The sequence below is a fragment of the Geotrypetes seraphini genome, chromosome 5, assembly GCF_902459505.1.
Source record: "Geotrypetes seraphini chromosome 5, aGeoSer1.1, whole genome shotgun sequence".
Taxonomy (NCBI): Eukaryota; Metazoa; Chordata; class Amphibia; order Gymnophiona; family Dermophiidae; genus Geotrypetes; species Geotrypetes seraphini.
Window position 1 is genome coordinate 169,484,809 of NC_047088.1, and position 21,367 is coordinate 169,506,175.

The window sequence follows — 21,367 nt, forward strand, 5'->3', positions numbered from 1 at the left end:
ATTCTTGTATGGCAGCTTGTGATTGTTGTGATATGTGCACCGGTGCATTGTCGTGGAGACAGCATACCTGCTGTGAGTTTTCCTCATCTTTTCTCCTTGATTGACTCCCGCAAAGTGATCATTGTGTTGGTGTAGCTCTCCGTAGTTATGGTTGTCTTGTGTAGCATGAACTCCAGAAGCAAAAGTCCTTCGTCATCTAGAAGACAGTTGCCATGACTTTGCATGCAGATTTTTCTGTCTTGAACTTTTTGGGGGTGGGAGATGATTGTGCTTCCACTGCATTGACTTCATTCTGGACTCTGAACCCAAGTCTTATCTCCAGTCACCAAACAATGAAAAAAATTCACTTGGTCTTCACGGAGCATCTCAAAGTTCTCCTTACAGCACTGGAGCCTTATGGCCTTCTGACATGGCATCAGCATTCTTGGAACCCATCTTGCACTAACCTTGGACATGCCCAACTTTTCATGAATTATTTTCCAAACTACCTACCGAGATGCTCATTTCTTCAGCTATTGTGGAAACCTTAATTTGTCTGTCTGACAATATTAAATCCTCTACTTTCTTGCACATTTCTGTTTAAGTTGCTTCCATAGGCCATCCATTGTGAGGGTAATCTTCAATGGACTCTCAATCCCAATTAAACTGCTTGCCCCAAAATTTTACTTTTGTAGGATGATGGGGCAGACTCACCATAAACTGCAAGCCTGCGTTCATGATCTCTTTTGGGTTTTTTTCCCTTGTGAGAAATTTTATCACTGAACATTGCTCCAAATCTAGCAGTTTCTTACTTGATTTGCACGAGGACTCTCCTGACAGCCTGTCTCTTGGAATGTTAGACTTGCATAGAGTCGCAACTGTGCATGAGTAACCTTGAGACATGTCACAATATGCAGAGACTTGTTTCAATTCGCTTGCTACTTTCTTTCATATTCAGATAATTTATTGAATGCCTCTCGTACTCTTAGCTTATTTTATCATCCCTTTTACTCGCACCCAGGGATCTTCTGTGTTTGTCCTATGCGTTCTTGAATTCTCATACTATTCTTTCCTTCATCTCCACTGAGAGACTGTTCAGTATTTCTACTATCCCACCATTATACTTTCTATGATGAAGTATTTTCTTATTACTTCAAAGACTACCTCTACTCTGTGCCATACAATGTCTGCTTGTTCTATACCAGTGGTTTCTTTTGAACAGCCAGTCACTTTGGACTGATGACGTGAAATGGAAAGTCAGCAATGACCTCCCCTTCCCCTTGTCTTTACCGCTCCCTGTCTACCAACTTTCCATGCCTTTATCTCTCTTTATTTTGGGAGTTCTCAAGACAAAATAAACCCCAGAATTCAGTAGCAGGCAAGCACAACAGTAGCGTCATGTCATCTTTAATGGAATAAGTCTTTTCTTATTAGTTAGGCATATACCATTTGCTTAAGTAATTTAGCAGTCCAAGAAACATTCAGAAAAGCAGTGCTTGTTTTGAAGTATTCTTATATGGGGCAATATTTAAACTGTCCACAGTGCTGCAAAGTCTAAGGGTACTTTATTCCACAGTTGTTGCCATACTGGATCAGATCAATGGTCCTTCTAGCCCAGTATCCTGTTTCCACAGTGAATAATCCAGGTCACAAGTACCTGGCAGAAACCCAAATAATAGCAACATTCCATGCTACCAATCCCAAGGCAAGCAGTGGCTTCCCCGTTTCTGTCTCAGTAGCAGACTATGGACTTTTTCTCCAGGAACTTGTCTAAACCTTTTTTTAACCCAGCTATACTAACCGCTGTTACCACATCTTCTGGCAACAAGTTCTGTAACTTGTGCTTGGATGTGGCACAGTCACTGCGGGCCACATAAAATGGCCAGGCGGGCCAGATTCAGCCTGTGGGCCTTGTGTTTGACATGTGTGTTCTAAAGTATACATACTGAGACCTTTATGATGAAGACCACTGACCATTTTATTAGCCGCCCTCTGGACCGACTCCATCCTGTTTATGTCTTTTTGAAGGTATAGAGAGTTCACCTCAGACTAGGATAACCCCAAAATCCACTGCACTGAGAAGCATCAAACTTTTATACTAACAGCAACAATATCCTGCATAAACACACTTAGAAGCTATAAATCAAGCTTGTCATGCTATTACAGAACTGAAAGAGCTCAAACAGCAACTCTGTCTATGAAGAAGCAACACTTATTTTTGTTTTTATTAGGTATTTATATACTGCCTATCAAAGTTATCTAAACGGTTTACAATCAGGTACTCAAGCATTTTCCCTATCTGTCCCGATGGGCTTACAATCTGTCTAACGTACCTGGGGCAATGGAGGATTGAGTGACTTGCCTAGGGTCACAAGGAGCAGTACATCTGTACAAGCCTCGAAACCTTTAAAATCATATATGTTCGAGGCTTGTGTGGTTAAGAAAGAGCTTGCAGGAATGGGTCAGGGTCAGAACTCGCGGGGACGGGATGTGGCTATTGAGATCTCGGGGGACACAGACAAATTTGTCATAGTGTCATTCTTTAGGCTGTAGCTCCAACCACCAGGCCATTCCTTCCTCCAATAATCACACTGAGATCTAGAAGACCAATACTCCATTATTTCCTATGGGGAAAACAGAATAAACTGCACGGCTACCAAAACAAGATTCTCAACAAATGTAGAATAAGTAACTAAAAATTAGAAATACAAATATGCAGACAAAACCTGAACCCCAGGAAGACAAAACTTATACAGTAGAACACTGGACAAACAGAAAACAGAAATGCTTTTCCTTTGTACTGTGTAACATATGAGAAGAGATGTACATTCTCACAGGTGCCAAATTTCAGTTACAACAAAAAATAAAAAAAGGTTTTGCATCTATTCTTCTTGTCTGAACATTAATTATACTTTTTTTTTCAAATTCAATAAGACTATCACTTGAAAGGAAAACATAATTTTACAAAACATAGGGCTCCTTTTACTAAGGTGCGCTAGCGTTTTTAGGTCACGCACACGATTAGTGCGTGCTAGCCTAAAAACTACCGCCTGCTTAAAAGGAGGCGGTAGCAGCTATCGCACACTAAAACCGATAGCGCACCTTTGTAAAAGGAGCCCATAATATTCTGATATAGTTCACAAAATCATGGAAGACCCAACACCAAAACACATGGTTGATTCTGCTGTCCATCTTCTAATTTTCTACTCCAAGGTCTCTTGCCCATTTATCACTTTTTGATTCCTCCTGTCTTCAATCTCTACTTCCTTCCCTACACCACTGATACTGATTTTTCTGCTTGATTCTTGTCTTTCTTCATTCTTCAGTCTTTGCATCTCACTTGTGAGTCTCTTCACCCTTCGGTTTTGTCTCCCTCTTTCACATCTTAGTTGAACTTGTTACTTGCCTGCCACCTTCCACTCCATCCATAATTGCTTATTCTCTCTCACCATTCTCCTAGTCCAGTGGTCTCAAACGCAAACCCTTTGCAGAGTCACATTTAGGATTTGTAGGTACTTGGAGGGCCTCAGAAAAAAAGAGTTAATGTCTTATTAAATAAAGGACAATTTTACATTAGGTAAAACTCTTTATAGTTTATAAATCTTTCCTTTTGGCTAAGTCTTAATAATAATATTGTAATTTATAGCTAAAGAGACATATAATCAAGAAAATGCTTTATTATACTTTTGTAATTATGATAAACATACCGAGGGCCTCAAAATAGTACCTAGCTGGCCGCATGTGGCCCCTGGGACGCAAGTTTGAGACCACTGCCCTAGTCTCTTCTTCTTACCTGATCTCGTCTTTACGCATCTCTACTACTATCCTCTGCCCAGTGCCTCACCTCCTCTTACCAATCTGTGCTCTTTTCCCTTCTATGCTCTTCTACTTTCCTATTTCCTGCCCAGCCCCAGCCCAGGCCCCCTTTTCCATCAACTTTCCTTATCCCCAGACCTCCACAGCTGTGTTCAGTCCACTCTTCATCTTTCATCCCCCTTTTATACCCATCCCACAACCATGAGCTTCCTCTTTCTCAAAGTCTATGCCTTCCTGAGTTCTGGCACACACACACCCTACCCCTACTCATCTCACTTTCTTCCTACTCTATGCTCTATACCCAAGTTATCTCAGTCCTCAAGTCTCTACTAGAGCAAACAAATCTACAAACATGAATAATAATATTTTAAAAGCAAAGCTAAAAGTTTTCTCACAGAATATAGACAAGACCAGAGGAAAGAGGAACAGCGAGTTAGGTGGGAGCTATGGCTTTTGTATGTGCCTGTTAGGAGTTCACCAGTCTGACTCCAGACCAAGCCTGATGCAGGGCAGTAAAGCTGTTTCAGTCAGGCCCTGCTTGCTGAGCCTGTGTAAAGCACTGGCTTGGAGGACTGCATATCCCCCCCCCCCCTTGCCCACGAACCTGGAAGTAAAGAGGTTGACACTTGGAAGCCAGTCCATCATTCTTCAGTCCAAGCCATCAAGTTTGTCTTTCCCTCGTGCAGTACAACAGCCACTCTACTGGCTGTATCTGCATGAACGTCATCATTCCTTGCCTGCTCCAAGTCTTTATTCACTGAGCCTGTTCAAGCGGTGCTACATTGCTCGAGTCCACAAAAGACAGAGATACTAAAAAGCTACTGAATCTATGGTCACATTTGAAGGATGAGATCCCAAAAATATTGGGGATGATCGAGCACCCACAGATCTGGTGCCTATGCAGTGCACTGAGCATTTACTCCATAACAACATCTGGACGCCCAGATGTCATTATAGAATACTAGCATAAGCTGACATTTACATGTGTATATTTAGGTATAACCACGTATACCATGTCAGTGATTATGCTTATGTTTGAGATTCTTAAAGTACTGCCTTTCTGTGGCACAACCAAAGCGGTTTGCATATTACATACAGATACAGTATGTATTTTCCTTATTTTTCCCGTCTCTAGTGGCTCATTATCTAAGTTTTATGTTTCACTCATTATTTTGAGATGACAAATAGGTGTAAATGCCTATGCCTAAATGTAAAAATTAGTACGTAAATGACAGTGTTCTATAATCTACCTGGACCCGCCTATGCCCCTCCCCTGGGAACACTCTCTTGCTATGCAAATTTTGCCCTCACATTATAGAATATCACTGAGTGTGCACATAGCACTTATATGCGTGAATGTTAGATTCATGTATGTAGGTGCTAGTATTTCTTAATTTTAGTGTGCAAATGATGCTTACATTTAGGCATTAAAATGATAGAATTAGGGTGATAAGAGATTCTAATTGTTCCTCCTATTTATTTTTTTAATGAGTGATATGTTGAGGCAGTTGTCTTGTAAACTTGATATCATGCTAGTCAAATCAGTTGCTGTCAATCCAATGAATACATTTTGATGAATCCATTATATGATGATTATTTGTAGAAATAATCTTTATGAAACTGAAGACATTTCATCCATTGCTTTAGGTCCTGCATCTCTACATTTGGCATGCCTGGCTGGCTCCCTGGAGACTCTAACTTGTCTTTTAGCTTTGAAAGCAGATTATCATTCTATTGACAAACGTGGATGGATGCCCATACACTATGCTGCATTCTATAATAACATTGCCTGCATTAGGATACTTCACAGAAAGGAACCTGCTCTGCTGGAAGCAGAAACAACAGCAGAGTAAGTTGGATGGATATGCTAGTATGAGTTAGATTTTGGTTCCAGGAACCCCTGCGAATCTTGAAAAACCGTGAATACGGTTTTTCTTGAGGGAGATTGGCGAAGGCAGCGGGAGAGGCAGGTGAAGCGCCAGCGACTGCAGGAAATCACTCGCTGTATGCTCCGACCGACTCTTCCTGCACTAAGTTGGGCCTTACCAATCAGGAGCTGTGTGTCAAAGCAGCTCCTGATTGGATAAGACCCAACTTAGTGCAGGAAGAGGTAGTCGGAGCTTACAGCGAGTGATTTCCTGCACTCGTCGGCGCTCCGGCTGCTCTTTCCTGCCTTTCCCGCTGCCCTCTCCTTGTCGGCGGTTCGTGGTCGGAAAATACCGCGAATGACCGGGACTGCGAACCGCTGACAGCGAACAACCAGGGGAACACTGTACATTGTTTCTGTGCTATTTCCTCTAAGGACTTTTTGATTGCTGTGAAATAAAAAAGTAATTGACTCTAATTAGCTCCAATTAAAAGTTACATGCACAATTTGGAAAGTGTGATCCTATAAAAAATATGTGCCAGTTGCAATACACAAATTTTTAAAGTAGGTGTGACCAGAGGTGGATCATGGGTAGATCGTGAGCATTCCTAAAAGTTATGTGCATGGTTACAGAATACGCCTGATCTGCAAACAAATTAGACACAGGCAAGAAGGCCTGGTTCTAATTAGCTTAAATGGGTGTACCTAAAATTATGCAACACAGAGGCATTAAGTGTAATTCTATAAAAGGTACATGCATCATGTAGAGTCACGCTTAAATTAGCGCCGTGCTAGTTGAATCTGACCTTTTAGGTGCCATATATAGAAATCACGCCCACATTGTATAAAAGTAGGTGATATCTTTTGATGTGCCTATTTTTTATATATACATATGTTCTGTATAGTTTTATAATAGCTCTTTTCCTTATGTAAAAATATGCTATACATCTGAAAAATGATGTTATAAATTACCCCCTTTATGGATAATTTTATAAAAGTTTATAACATGTACCATATTTTTCGCTCCATAAGACGCACTTTTTCCACCCCCAAAAAGGGGGCTGAGGCGGATTGAGTCTTCTTCTTTTCCCTTGCAGCAGAGCGGCACACAGGGCTGCCTGCCCGATCTCGCACCGCTTCCCACGAGAACTCAGTTCTCAAGGGAAGTGGCTTGGGACCAGGCAGGCAGCCCTGTGCGCCGCTCTGCTGCAAGGGAAAAGAAGAGTTCTCGAGCCGCGTCAGCCGTCACTGCTTGCGGGAACTGGAGGAGAATAGGCAGGCAGCCACGTCCAGCGAGGGAGGGCACCAAAATGGGCCAAGGTCTGCACTTCCAAATTAAAAATATGGAGGGAGCAAGGAGAGACTGGGCCTGCCTGGGGGGGTTGCCTGAGAGGGGGGAGAACTGCCTGCTTGGGGGGGGCTGCATGGGAGGGGGGAGGACTACCTGCCTGCCTGGGGGGGTTGCCTTGGAGGGGGATGCCTGCCTGCTTGCCTGCCTTGTGCGGGGCTGACTGGGAGGGGGGAGGAGGGAGGCCTGCCTGTCTGCCTGGGAGGGGGAGGCATGCCTGCCTGCCCTGTCCCTACCTGCCTGCCAGCCACTAGGCCTGCCTTCTCTGTCCCTACCTGCCTGTTAGCCACTAGGCCTGCCTGCCCTGTGCCCTGTCCCAGCACTACACCACCAGAGGGGGGACAGGGTGCAGAGCTTGGCAAGGAATGTAGGGTTGGGTGCAGAGCCTGGCAGGGAGAATTTGGTTCAGAATGTTTTTTTTCTTGTTTTCCTCCTCTAAATCTAGGGTGCATCATATGGTCAGGTGCAACTTATGGAATGAAACATACAGTATAAGCAAGTATACAAAGTCAGTTCAAAAAGTTCCAAGACTGATTTTATAAAAATTTATTAAACAATCTTACAAGTTATTCCATTGGGTCCGCTTCAAAGTACTCTCCTTCCCTAAGTATACACTTTTCTCAATGTCGTTTCCACTTCTGGAAACAGTCCTTAAACACATCTTCAGGAATCGCCAAAAGTTGCTGCATTGAATTTTGCTTTATATCTTCAATGGAGTCGAATTGCTTTCCTTTCAGCGTGGATTTAAGTTTAGGAAACAAGAAGTCAACAGGGGCCAAGTCAGGAGAGTAAAGTGGCCGAGGAAGAACTGTCATTCAATTTTTGTGCAAAATTTATGAATTTTGACACATTCAAAACACTTTCCATAACTCATGACATGTTCCCCATAAGCCACTTTCAACATTTCATTAGTTTCTGTAGCGGTCTTACCCAGTTTAAAACATAACTTCACGCTGCAGCGCTGCTCATTGAGGTTGCACATGAAAAATAGCTGATCATGAAAATACACTTTCATAAAAACTGCTGTAGCTCGGACACTAGAACAGATATCAACAAACGGAAAAAAGGGAGGTTTCAAGCTACTCAACGCCGCCCAATTCAAACTGTCCTGGAACTTGTATGCATGTAAAATGCCTCATAAAAATTACACTGCACATATTGTGGCGCAGTGGTTAAAGCTACAGCCTCAGCACCCTGAGGTTGTGGGTTCAAACCCATGCTGCTCCTTGTGACCCTGGGCAAGTCACTTAATCACCCCATTGCCCCAGGTACATTAGATAGATTGTGAGCTCGCCAGGACAGAGAGGTAAAACTGCTTAAGTACTTGAATAAATGCATGTAAACCGTTCTGAGCTCCCCTGGGAGAACGGTATAGAATACTGAATAAATAAATAAAATACTTGTATGCAACTTTGATGTACCTTGTGTTCTTTCTAAAATACATGCAGTTGCATGCATTCTATGCTTCTGAGCTGGTGTAAATGTTCGATACATTCTAGTTATGATTTATGCAGGATATGTGACACAATTGTATTAAGACACATAGGCACATATGTGACTTTATAAAATAGGCCCAAAATAAGGGCCCACTTGACCTTTCTACCTAGGCAACATGTTAAAAAATTATTGTGAGGATAATTTTATAAACCATATTGATGCATAACACACAGAGTTATGCACATAAATAGGCTCTTATAAATCAAGGTCATGCCTAATAGCATGTGCAGTGTAAACTGGTGAATACTTGTATAGTAGGCATAGTTAAGATTGGAGTTTGACTGGAGTGTGGGCCGAGTAGTGATTTCCATGTGCATTTTATAAAATATATTATATTTATATTATATAAATATAAAACATATTATATAAAATATAACATTTTATAAAATATGTAAAACATGTGCTAATCTTTACGCCTGCTGTCAAGCAGACACATGGGTGTATTTTCAAATTACTTAGACTTACAAAGTTCCATAGTAACTTAATGGAACTTTGTAAAGTCTCAGTGCTTTGAAATTGAGTCCCATAGTGTCTGCACCTTCAATTTAGGCACAGTTTCTACAGGATTAAGATAGTATTTTATAAAGATACAGAGACACCTATAGCATGTGTCTATAAAATAGGCATCTTTCTGCCTATTAACCAAGGCACCCTATATTTATCCTCTTTGGGGTAATTTTATGATGTCGTTATTATACATTTGTGAAAATGAAAAAAATCAGTATGAGAAACTATTATCAGATCTTACTGTTTTTTCATAGGCCACCTCTGGCTTACTCTTGCTGCGACTTACAGGAAATTCAATTCACCCTGAGCTGAATAATCAAAATGGCTACAGGGGAATTTAAAGACACTGTTGGGTGCGGGAGACAATCCACTGTGAACACATCATACTGAGGTCATTCCTCATTCACCAGAACACTGACCATTGAATATTGGTTTCACATTTGTGGCTAGATACATATGTAGATGGCATCATATAAAATATCAACCATTGTAAACATATGCGTCATGACATAAGAACATAAGAAGTTGCCTCCGCTGAGGCAGACCAGAGGTCCATCTTGCCCAGCGGTCCGCTCCCGCGGCGGCCCATCAGGCCTAATTGCCTGAACAGTGTCCCTGACTAATTTTGTAACTGCCTCTAATCCTCTAATCCTATCCCTATAACCTACCTCTACTCTACCCCTCAATCCCTTTGTCCTCCAGGTACCTATCCAACCCTTCTTTGAAGCCCTGTATCATTATCCTGCTTATCATATCCTCCGGTAGCACGTTCCATGTATCCACCACCCTCTGGGTGAAAAAGAACTTCCTGGCGTTTGTTCTAAACCTTCCCCCTTTCAATTTCTCTGAGTGCCCCCTTGTACTTGTGGTTCCCCATAATTGGAAAAATCTGTCCCTGTCTACTCTTTCTATGCCCTTAATGATCTTGAAGGTTTTTCCAGGGAGAAAAGCCCCAGCTTTTTCAGTCTGTCAGTATATGAGAAGTCTTCCATACCCTTTATTAGCTTAGTTGCTCTTCTCTGGACTCCCTCAAGTACCGCCATGTCCTTCTTGAGGTACGGCGACCAGTACTGGACACAGTACTCCAGGTGGTGGGCATGTAAACGTGTGGAGTTTGCAAGTATTTGTATAGATGATCAAATACACTAAACTATGCATGTACTTAAACAGTATAAGGTCAGACAGTTACACCAGGCCTCTAGAGCAAGTGTAAATGTACCTCCAAAATAGGCATGATTTCTGCCATTTAACGTGGAGGGGCATAATTAAAAAAAAAGTCTAAGTCCCCTTTTGGCCTAAGGCCTAAACGTTGAAAGTAGAAGCAGGGAAAATGTCCATTATAAAAAAAAAGTCCAAAAGGAGGTTTTTTTTTATAATAGCCTGCCTCTACATTCAGCTGTTTAAACGCCCAGACCATTACTATGTCTACAATTCCTACATATAATGAACCCAAAAAAAGCCTAAGTCCCAAACGCCCAACACAAGAGCTTTTCGGCGAAGGAGGAAAAGTCCCTTGCCTAAAAGCTAGATTCTGTAACTGGTTTCTGTCAAAAACAACAGCGGTTACAGAATCCACACCCCCCAGTCCCTGACAAGATTGGGGCAGGAGGAAGCCCATGCCCTCCTGCTCCGGCAAGCCAAGATCCTCCCGATAAGATAAGAGCAAGAGGGAGTCCAAGCTCTCCTGCCCTGGCGAGCCGCGACACCCCGCCGATTACTGTCGGACCAGGAGGGAGCCCAAGCCCTCCTGGTCAGGCGACCCCTACCCCGGCCAACTATGATTTGGACAGGAGGGAGCCCAAACACTCCTGCCCAGGCGACTCCCCTACCCCCCAACCCTACTAAGATACGGGATCCCAGGCCCTCCTGCCCGCGACCCCTGCCCACAGGTGGGGCCTGAGGTGCCTGGGCCAACCAGAATCGGTCCAGTAGCCTTAGACCCCCTCCTGTGGGTGGGGCCTTAGGCACATGGACCGGGTTGGGCCCATGTGCCTAAGGCCCTGCCCACAGGAGGGCCTAATGCTACTGGGCCGATTACGGTTGGCCCAGGCGCCTCAGGCCCCACCTGTGGGGGGGGGGGGTTTAAGCTACCTGGGCCAATCAGGCCATAAGGCCTGCCATTCGAGGGATGGCTGGCCTGACGGAAGAATGGGCTTGGGACCTATCCGTTCAGCCAACTTGTACAGGTTTGGGGAGGAGAATTGGAGGTGGGGGGGTTGAGGGGTCAGCGGGAGGGGGCCGATCGGGGGTTCAGAGGGGGTGATTGTGGGAGGGGGGTGTGTCGAGGGAAGGAGGGCCTGATATCCCTCCTGCCTGTATCTTAATTGGGGGTGGGGGGGTCGCCTGGGCAGGAGGGGTTGGGCTCCCTCATGTCTCGATCTTGTCGGGGGGGGGAGGGGGTGATGCATCATGACAGGAGAGATTGGCTAGCTCCCCTGCCGCAATGCGAACACCCCTCTACCCGATCTGCCACAAACCACGGCAGGGGAGATGAGCCATCTCTCCTGCCACGATGGTTGTGGTGGGGGGGGATAGGTAGGTTGCCAAGCCGCTGAGCTGATCATGCTAGCCGCCATCAGCTCAGCGGGCCCTTTATCGGCACTTATACCTGTTTTGACTTGGTCTAAGTCAAAACATATAAGTGTCGACTAGGCAACCTGCCTAAACTTTTGATTATATCTGCTGTACGCCTATGTCTAGGTCGGCCCACCTCCCGCCCTTTCTCCTCCTCTAAAAATGCCTCTTTTTGCTCTATGCGTTTAGAGGCAGGGGAAAGGCATAAGCTGGTTTTATATACGTCTAAAACCAGCTTTGGTTATGGGTACTTGGACAATCAGGCTTGTTGATCGTCCAAGTACCCATTTAGGCCACTTTTTAGACGTTGTTTTTTTTTATTATGAGCCCCATAGTATTTATAATTTATTTATTCATTCAGTTTTCTTTACTGTTCTCCCAAGGGAGCTCAGAACAGTTTACATGGATCTGTTCAGGTACTCAAGCAATTTTTCCTGACTGTCCCGGTGAACTCACAATTTATCTAATGTACCTAGGGCAATGGGGGGATTAAGTGATTGCCCAGGGTCACAAGGAGCAGCATGGGTTTGAATCCACAACATCAGGGTGCTGAGGCTGTAGCTTTAACCACTGCTTCACACTCTCCTAAGTAGCTACTCTTAAAATGGGTTTCATAAATTCAAGATCCATATTAGCTTGTCCTCCTGACTTCACATATCAATTTAATCATTGTACTGGTAAAAAGGGAGGAGGCATTGCAGTTATTTACAAGCAGCAGATGGCCAAATATTTTGAAAAATCACCTCCTCGAGCGCCAATAGAGTACTTACAATTTAAAATTAATGTTAAATCAGATATTGATGTATTTCTTTTATACCTATTACCAAAGATCTGGTTACTCATCTACAATCACTACTTATGAATTTCAGTACAATATCACAAAATACAGTAATACTCGGAGATTTCAATATTCACTTTGTTAATCTGGAGAATCCTTTTACATCAGACCTGCTTAATTTTTTATCTAACTTAGATTTAATTGTTATAATATCCCAACCAACGCATATTATAGGACAAACTATAGATATGGTCTTCGCTTCTAATCATCTTAGCTCGGCTTTTTCCTCTCCTCTCACTTTGCACTTGGTCCTGAAAAGGCTGTTTGCCTCACTGAACATAAAAGGGAACAAAGCAGACTCACTTCTACCATGCATTTTGAAAATTTTTAAAAATATTTTTGGTAAATATATTCACCAGTTAATTTCTACCATTCTCCCAATACCAAAAGATACAAAAGGGAACTTGAATGATCCCAGAAATTTCCGTCCAATAGCAAAAATACCATTTATAGCAAAAATGATGGAAAAATAGTTTTTTATCAAATTTTTGAATTTCTCAAGAAGACTGGAGAATTACACCCACATCAAACAGGATTTTGCCGATATTATTTGACTGAACATTCTCTAATTGGCCTGACATCCTCTGTCCTGTATTTCTGAGATCATCATCAATCAGTTCTCCTCATATCATTAGACTTATCATCAGCCTTTGATACTATAGATCACCATCTTCTCTTGAGCAGACTTGGAAATTTCGGAAGTTGCTTTCCAGTAGTTTCAGTCTTATTTCTCTGAACGATCATCAAAGGTAACATTCAATAACTCATCTTCAAGTATAATTTTGACAATCTTTGGGATTCTTCAAGGATCAATCCTATCTCCCCTATTATTTAATGTATTTTTGGCTCCGTTGTTAACCCCTTAGTCAGTCAATTGGGTTTATACCATTTGCTTATGCAGATGACGTACAACTATTGTATCCTTTAGATTCTAGCTCAGTTGTGGAAATTACAGCAGTCAACGAGAAACTGGCGCTTAATATATCTAAAACAAAGATTATGCTATTTCCATGCAGGGAGGGTCAGAAATTAGGAGCCAACATAACCATAAACAAAACTACACTCAAGGTAGTCACTAAGGTAAAGATACTTGGGTTTATATTGGATCAAAAACTTAGCTACCACAATCAAATAAGTTCATTTGTGAGAACATGTTTTTATAGGTTAAGGTTGATCAGATCATTATCCGCATTTCTTGATGAATCATCGCTGAATGTTCTAATATATTTGTTAGTCATATCAAAGATTGACTACTGCAATGCCCTGTACCTTAATATATTTAAGTATTTTTATTGATTTCAATATAATATCAAGTGAAACTTGTACAGAAAGCAATTTTAACCAAGCATATTACAATCATATAAATCATACTTAACAAATTAAGCATTTACAAGAAAAAATATTATGGTTAAAATTAGCTCAAGTCCTCTTTAGATCCAAGAATTTACTTGCAAGTAAAACAAGAAAAACAACCAAAAGAAGTAATAGCATGCCTATGGATCGGGAAGGGAGTTGCAATTTTCTTTTTAGAGCTCAAGCTTGAATTTTCTCCTTGTCCAGTCGGGACATAGCCAGAAAATTAATCAGATATTGGGGCTCAAAAAATGCATATTTAATTGAATGATAACAGACAATGCACTTACAAGGATGTCTTAAGTAAAAAGTAGTCCCCAATGAGATGACCCCCGGTTTCAAAAGAAGAAAATCACATCTACGTTTTTGAGTTTCCCTTGAAACATCAGGAAACATTTGAATTTTACAGCCAAGGAATTCCTTCTGTTTGTTCTTTAGAAATAGTCTCAATAACCAAGATTTGTCAATAGAAAGAGCCAATATAGCTATTAATGTTGCAGGTGTTACCACTTCTTTATCTGACTTCTCCAAAATCTCAGTAATAGTCAATGCTTGTCCTTCGGTAGGATCAGGTTGCTGTTGATGCAGAGTTTTACTAGGGAGATAATAAACTTGAGAAAAAGGTGGAAGATTACCTTCTGGAATTTCTAAAACTTCTAGTAAATATTTCCTAAGTATATCTCTAGGTGTAACCATAGTTATTCTTGGGAAATTTATCAATCTCAAGTTATTGTTGCGCTCCTGATTCTCTAATGACTCTACTTTTCTTCTGAGATTCAAATTATCTTTAATTATAGTTTCCTGGAGTTGTTTTACTGAAACCATATCCTGCTGAGTCTTTTGAAGTAAATTGTTAGAAGAAGTCATATCCAATTTTAATTTTTCTAATTCTTCTGAATGAGAAATAAGTTTATTTTCAATCTGTTGGAAATTAGGACTAATTACCCTCCCAAAATTTGCTACCAGGTCCCAAAGGGCTTCTAGGGTCACCTCAGCAGGCCTATCCCAAAAGGAAGCTTGTATTGAAGTGCAGAGTCTCTCATCTTCTTTAGGATGTTCTGGTTTCTGTTCCTTCTGATTCAATCCTCCTCTAGCTGTCATGGTTCCCATAGTATCTTCCTGGGAGATTACCCGAACCGGGGTCTCCATTTTCAGTCTCCCCGATGTTAAGTCGTCTGCCTCTGGGGAAAGTACCGCCCCTTCTTCCGGGGGTTCCTGACCCCTGGGGGAGCTGGCCAACTGTGGTGGAGGAGGCAGTGCTCTGACATCTGGGCTAAGGGTAGTATCTGGCCCAAGAGGAGTCCCGTCGGCCTCCCTCACGCCCAGGATCCTCAGCAGGCTGGCAACTGGACTCACCGACACAACTCCCTGCATCCTCCAAAGCAGTTCCCCTCAGAGCGCTGTGAGGCACCAGCAGCGCTCCTGCCTCTCCTCTTTGGCATCACGCCGCAAAAAGAAATACAACCAGGCTAAAAACAACAGCCTCCAACAAGAAATCATGTAATTAGGAACACTTCATTTGGCAGCATATACCGGATCACTCAGGCAGCAGCCATCTTAGGATCTACTTTAAAAGAAATACGTAGACTGCAAATTCTTCAAAATACCGCAATAAAAATAATCACTAAAAAGAAAAAATTTGATCACGTAACTCCCCTTTTAAAAGAAAAGCACTAGTTACCTGTAAACCACAGAATTACATATAAAATAGCATTACTCACATATAAAATACTAATAAACAAAGCTCCTGCATTCTTAGAAAGATTTCTTATACTCCCACAAAATCTTTAGTAGTCCCTTCACTAAAATTCGTTTATTTAAGGAGGGATACAATTTTTTCTGTTACAGCCCCTCAGATTTGGAACTCGCTCCCGATCAATATAAGAGAAGAAAAAGTACTTAAGTTTAAAAGTCTTCTAAAAAGCTGGCTTTTTAAGGATGCTTTTAACTGAATCATTTAAATTCTTTTATATTAGGATACTTTACAGTCAACTAGTAGTGCTGGTAAGCGAAAATTAAGTGGGTAATTTTCCCCAACCTCTTGTTTTATTACCTACCCCTTTTTATTTGTTTACGAATTGTATTTAATCCTTTAATTTTTTTACTCCCTTTTTCACATGTTTTGTTTTGTTAAAATAGTTCCAATTGTCTTGTCATGTTTGTTTTTTTAACCTAATTTTTAACTAAATGTAAATCGCATTGAATTTGGATTTTGCGATCAAATCAAATATTTTAATAAACTTGAAACTTAAAAAAGGTGCCTTGTTCTTTTGGGATCCCAACAATTTTTGTTAGCTCGAGAACAGAAGTAAGTTTCTTTTTCCTTTTTGTCTTTAATGATTCATTATTGAGAAAATGGTAGGATGTCAGAGTTCTATATAGTAGGGAATGATTAGGATTCATATGAATTCAACCCATTTCTTTGTTTTCCTGTAAATAATTGGTAGAAAAGCAGTATGTCTCCCCAAATATTGAGGGCTTGAAAAGGATTGTATTGTGTCATATAAGAATTTAAACTTTGTGTAAGAAACCTTTTTCTTTGATATCATCTGATATTGTTAAGTACTAAATTTATAATAAAAAAAGGTGCCTTGTTATAAAATTACCCGTCGTATGTCCATAATAATATTTGTATTTTATTTCTTTACTGACTGCCTGTATAAAGAGATTTTCCCAAGGTGGTGTACAACAGGATTGGAATGTTCTGCTATATAATTTCTGTTTTGATGAAACTTTTGTTTTCTGTGTTCATGTTTTTGTAACTAGTGTTCTGTGTCATGTCACTTTGTTTAATTGCTGTACATTTTATTAAAGTATATTTATCTTTCCCTATAGGTATCATTCCACTCCCCTCTTACTTGCAGTCACATCTGGAGCATTTGATACTCTTGAGTATTTATTATCACTTGGTGCAGACTGGAGGAAAACGGATAACTTAGGAAACAACATTGTTCATTTATCAATTTTGTACTTTCACATAGAAGTTCTTAAATATCTAATTGAGCGAAATTATCAAGAACTCCCAGCATGGACAATTCTTGTTAGTAAGTGAACCTTATGTTTTTAAAATTTGTAGCAAATACGCTTGGTTTGTTGTGTTTTTTTGCAAAACAAACTTGCCTTAAACTGTAAAATTAATTCTCTAAGGACAAGCAGGATCCCAAGTCATCACAAGTGTGGGTGACATAAGTTGTTGGAGCCTGGCATAGGAAAAAGATTCTGTAGCTTATTTTTAGAAACTTTTAGAGTGTCAAGCATGCATGCATATTTGTATGCTGTGACTTTCCAGAGGTCTTCCTCAGTAGCTCTTTTTTTGCTAAAGAGAGGACATACTTCTCCTCATTGTTATTCAAGTGAATTTGCTTTACATTATGCTTTCTTTTTTTGTGTCTCGGTGCGACATATGTGGGCCTCCATTCCCCTTAATTCTGTTAATGAGGTTTTTCAAACCAACACTCTGAAGCAAGTGTAATGAAACCAGTCAACTGATATCATTAATGAATGAATCTGGAACTTCCCAAGCACCCCAACTAGTCGGTGCTCAATGGAGTATGAATATCATCACGAGTTACCAGGTGTACTCCTAAAGGGCTATATATTTGTTTATGCTGAAAATGTTTACATATTCAGATTTAAAGATTTTGCAAAAGTACTTAGCTTGGCCCAACGGGCGCTCTGCCATTTCACTGATATAGCTTCCTCAGGGGTTAGAAACCTTTGCGATCTGATTTTTCATTCAGCGTTCTGCTTGCCCATGCTTAACAACTATCTGCACATATTCTCTGAGCTTCCAACATTGTAGGCTGAGCATAATCAGCTGCAACGCTCTCACATTTCCCTTCCTTTTAGTATGAGGCATGTCGGGGGAAAAAGGTACTTTAACCGCGTTCCTAATCGTTAAGACGTACACAAATATATAGGAAAGAGCAGAGCGATCCGAGATCAGCTAACGGACGTCCGCCATCTTAGATTTCTCTCTCCAGCCTCAAGAAATTACTTTCTCAACAATTCCTAGCCTACACTATCTGGAGAGGAAGAAAAATACAGCAAGAAAACTAAGGAAACATAGAATAACCCTTATAACTTGCTTGTCTTCATAGATTTAAATCATTCTCCCCATAATCAGAAAAGCACATCTAACCTTGTCTAGCTTGAAGAAATGAGTCCAATTGTGCAGGATCAAAAAAATACATAATCTGTACATGTTATACATATATTATTATAAATATCCATATACATGGATATTTAAGGAAAAAGTTGCACAAAGAAAATGCACCAGTACTTTAGATTTAAGTTGAAGAAAGAACCCTTCACTACATCAGGAAATACCTCCACTTTTTTCCAACAATAAAGAGAATCCTTGGCTCTAAAGTAAGACTTCGAAACCAAGGATTTATCCAAGTCAGTCTGGAATGTGACCAGTAGAATATCCCGAGTTCCAATCATACCTTGTGAGGATTCAAAAATATCTATCAAATTACGAGAATCAATGGACTTCCAAGTCTCCCTTCTCTACTTTCCACTGAACTTTTAAGCAGGCAAATAGTAACATTTTGAAAAGACTATGGGCTCCTTTTACGAAGCCGCGTTAGCGGCTTTATCGCTTGCGACTTTTAATCACGCGCTAACCCCTGCGCTAGCCGGAAAACTACCGCCTGCTCAAGAGGAGGCGCTAGCGGCTAGCGTGGCCGGGATATTAGTGCACGCTATTACGCGCAGTTAAACCACTAACGCAGCTTCATTAAAAGGAACCCTATTATTTCAGAGTTTGGCAATAACAGAACTTCCTTATAAAGTCTCTCCAAAAGTATCTCTGCGGATAATAAGTGACACTTAGGAAAAAATAAAATTCCTAGATCTATTCTGATTTTCCAATGCTTTCATCTTCCAAGAAAGAATTAGGCTATCTCTAATTGCAGAAGTATTCGTTCCTTGATTTGAGAAGCAACCACTTCCCCACTGCTGTGTGGTGGATAAATCTCTTTCAAAAGCCAAACTTTACTCCTTGGTGCCTCCAGGAATATATTCTCAGACAATGGATTGTTTCAAGTCTTTACTTGCAAGATACCCTATATTAAATACAAGAGTTCACAAATTCACTCAGGACGTGTCTGTCAAGCATAGGTCACTAGTGGGCAAGGGGAAGATCAACCTTTCATGCTTTTGAGACTTCAGCAAGAGCGTCTTCAATACCTACAAAGGGGTGCTGAAAAGTTCTCAGCCTAACCAACCTCCTAAATTCTGAGCATTATTTTGCCACTGTGGCTGAAAAGAGTGGTGTTTTATTTTGCAAAAAGCCAATTTGCAAAATCGTAATGCTATGTTTTGACATTGTTTCAGATCACGAAAAGTGTGAAAGTTTGGAGTGTGGAACTCCGAGCAAGAAGTTCCTATTCCTGCAGAGAAAAACTCCAAAGAAAATCCATGAATGTATGATGCAAACATTGAAGCCCAAATTTTGTAACCGGCGCCTAATGCTATGCAACTGTTTTGGAGGTGCCTATCTAAATTGATTAACTAGTGCCATTAAGCTTTTTAATTAGTAATAATTAAAACTTAGGCACCTATCAAGAAGAGTGATTCTGCAATAAGGCGCCTCTAAAAATTTAAGTGGCCTTAAAAAAAAATAGGTGCTCTGCACATTAGGCATGGGCGTGGCTATGTGTTAGAAGCCTTGTTGCAGAATCGTTGCTCTTAAGCAGGCTTAAGTGCTCACATAGGCATCTAACTTTTAGTTGTGCCTAGAGCTGGCCAATTTATTGGGTGCCTCCAAAATAGGTGCCACTCTGCATGATTCATTAAACAGCACCCAATTTTACTTGTATTCCGCTGAACAGTGCCTATTTCTGTGCCTAACTTTTGGGCACATTCTTATAGAATTTGTCCATGAGTGACAAATGCCCAGTGAAGAAGTGTTATGCAAACTTTCAGCGTGGCGATTTTGAGACTGAAGATGCAACAAGGTCTGGGAGGCCTTCAGATACTGGTAGTTTGGATCATCACTCCAGTTTGCAGGATCTTAAACCAGAAATTATTGATCCACTTGTGGATTGTGGAAGCTGAAGGTTTGCTATCATCTTAGACTTTACTTCATTGCTTAGTCTGTCATCAAAAAAGGTCAGACTAACCAAAATTTCTGACAAGTGCCACAGATGTCTGGTGAATGTTGTTGGCATATCCTTGGCAACAGCCTTGTTTGGATATTTCTGGAGTTCTGAAAGCAGAAGCAAGTCGTTGAGTGGTGTTTTTCCAAGACGTATGCTTCATGCCAGTAGCAGATGAAGCTAAGAAAGAGTGCCAGTTCTTTGATGCCCTGCCTTTCTTTGGCAGTAAGAGAAAACTGCTGCTGGAACAGAAATATCTTAATACTCTAGATCAGTGTTCTTCAACCTTTTTACACCTATGGACCGGCGGAAATAAAATAATTATTTTGTGGACCGGCAAACTAATAAGACTGAAATTTTTTAAAAACCCATTGCCGCCCCATCCCCGCGAGCTCGGTCCCATTAACCATCTGATCCCATCCGCACAACCCTCAAATAGTTATGATTTTATATTGAACATATTTTATTAAAGTATAAAAAGAAACAATATTCTGTACAATTGTCATTTTATAAATATAAATAATACAGAGCAAGGATCAACAAAACCCCCGTCTCCCCTCCCCTTCACATATATCCCCTCTACTATCAAGAAAACTGAATAAGCCAAATTATTACAGAATGCTACACAAATATCATGCTAACAGAATACCACAGTCACACATGGCAGGAATGGTGTTAGGGGAGTGGAACTAGGGCAACTGCCTCCTGGTCAGAGAGAGCCCTAAGCCAGCTGGAAGCTAAAGACGCACTGCCTGGGCTTTGCACTCCCCAGTTATGTCTAACATCAGCTCTAGCAGGATACATATTTTAAATCTGATATATTCTAATCACAAGATAGAAATAAAATTATTTTTTTCTACCTTTTGTCGTCTCTGGTTTCTGCTTTCATCTTCTTTTCACTCTCTTCCATCCAGCGTCTGCCCTCTGTCTCTTCAATCCAGCATCTGCCTCTTCCATCCACTGTCTGCCCTCTACCCCTCCCCCTTCCATATGGTATCTGCGTTTTTTCTATGCTCCTCTCTCCTACACCAGATCTAGCATCTTTGTCCCTCTTTCCTTATTTTTCATCTGATCCCCCTTCCCAGCATCAATCTCTTTCTACTTTGTCATCCTTCTGTCTCTTCCCTTTCCCTCATCTGATCTCTCCATTCCATCCTGACTCCTTCCCCTCCTCTAATCTCCCTGCCAGCTGTTTCCTTCCAATGTTCCTCCTCCCCTGTCCAGCAGTACCTTCTCCCTTTCTTCCTCCCCTTATCCAACAGTAATTCTCATCCCTTCCCCTTCTCCCCTGTCAGCAGTAGCCCCTTCCCCTCCCTTGTCCAGGAGTACCCCTTCTCCCTTTCCTCCTCCTCTTATCCAACACTCCTCCTCTTATCCAACAGTAACTCTCGTCCCTTCCCTTTCCCTTCTCCCCTGTCAGCAGTAGTCCTTTCCCCTCCCTTGTCCAGGAGCACCCCTACTCCCTTCCCTCTCCAGCAAATGTT

At 41.3% G+C, this 21,367-nt stretch overlaps 1 protein-coding gene across 1 annotated transcript in view; it reads left to right on the forward strand.

Annotated features, from left to right (window-relative positions):
• Positions 1-21,367, forward strand: part of ANKAR (ankyrin and armadillo repeat containing) — a 158,617-nt gene that overhangs the window by 48,670 nt on the left and 88,580 nt on the right. Inside the window, exons 8-9 of the mRNA XM_033944111.1 lie at positions 5,443-5,644; positions 16,615-16,823. Coding sequence (XP_033800002.1) covers positions 5,443-5,644; positions 16,615-16,823 — 411 coding nt within the window. The remainder of the gene's footprint in view (positions 1-5,442; positions 5,645-16,614; positions 16,824-21,367) is intronic.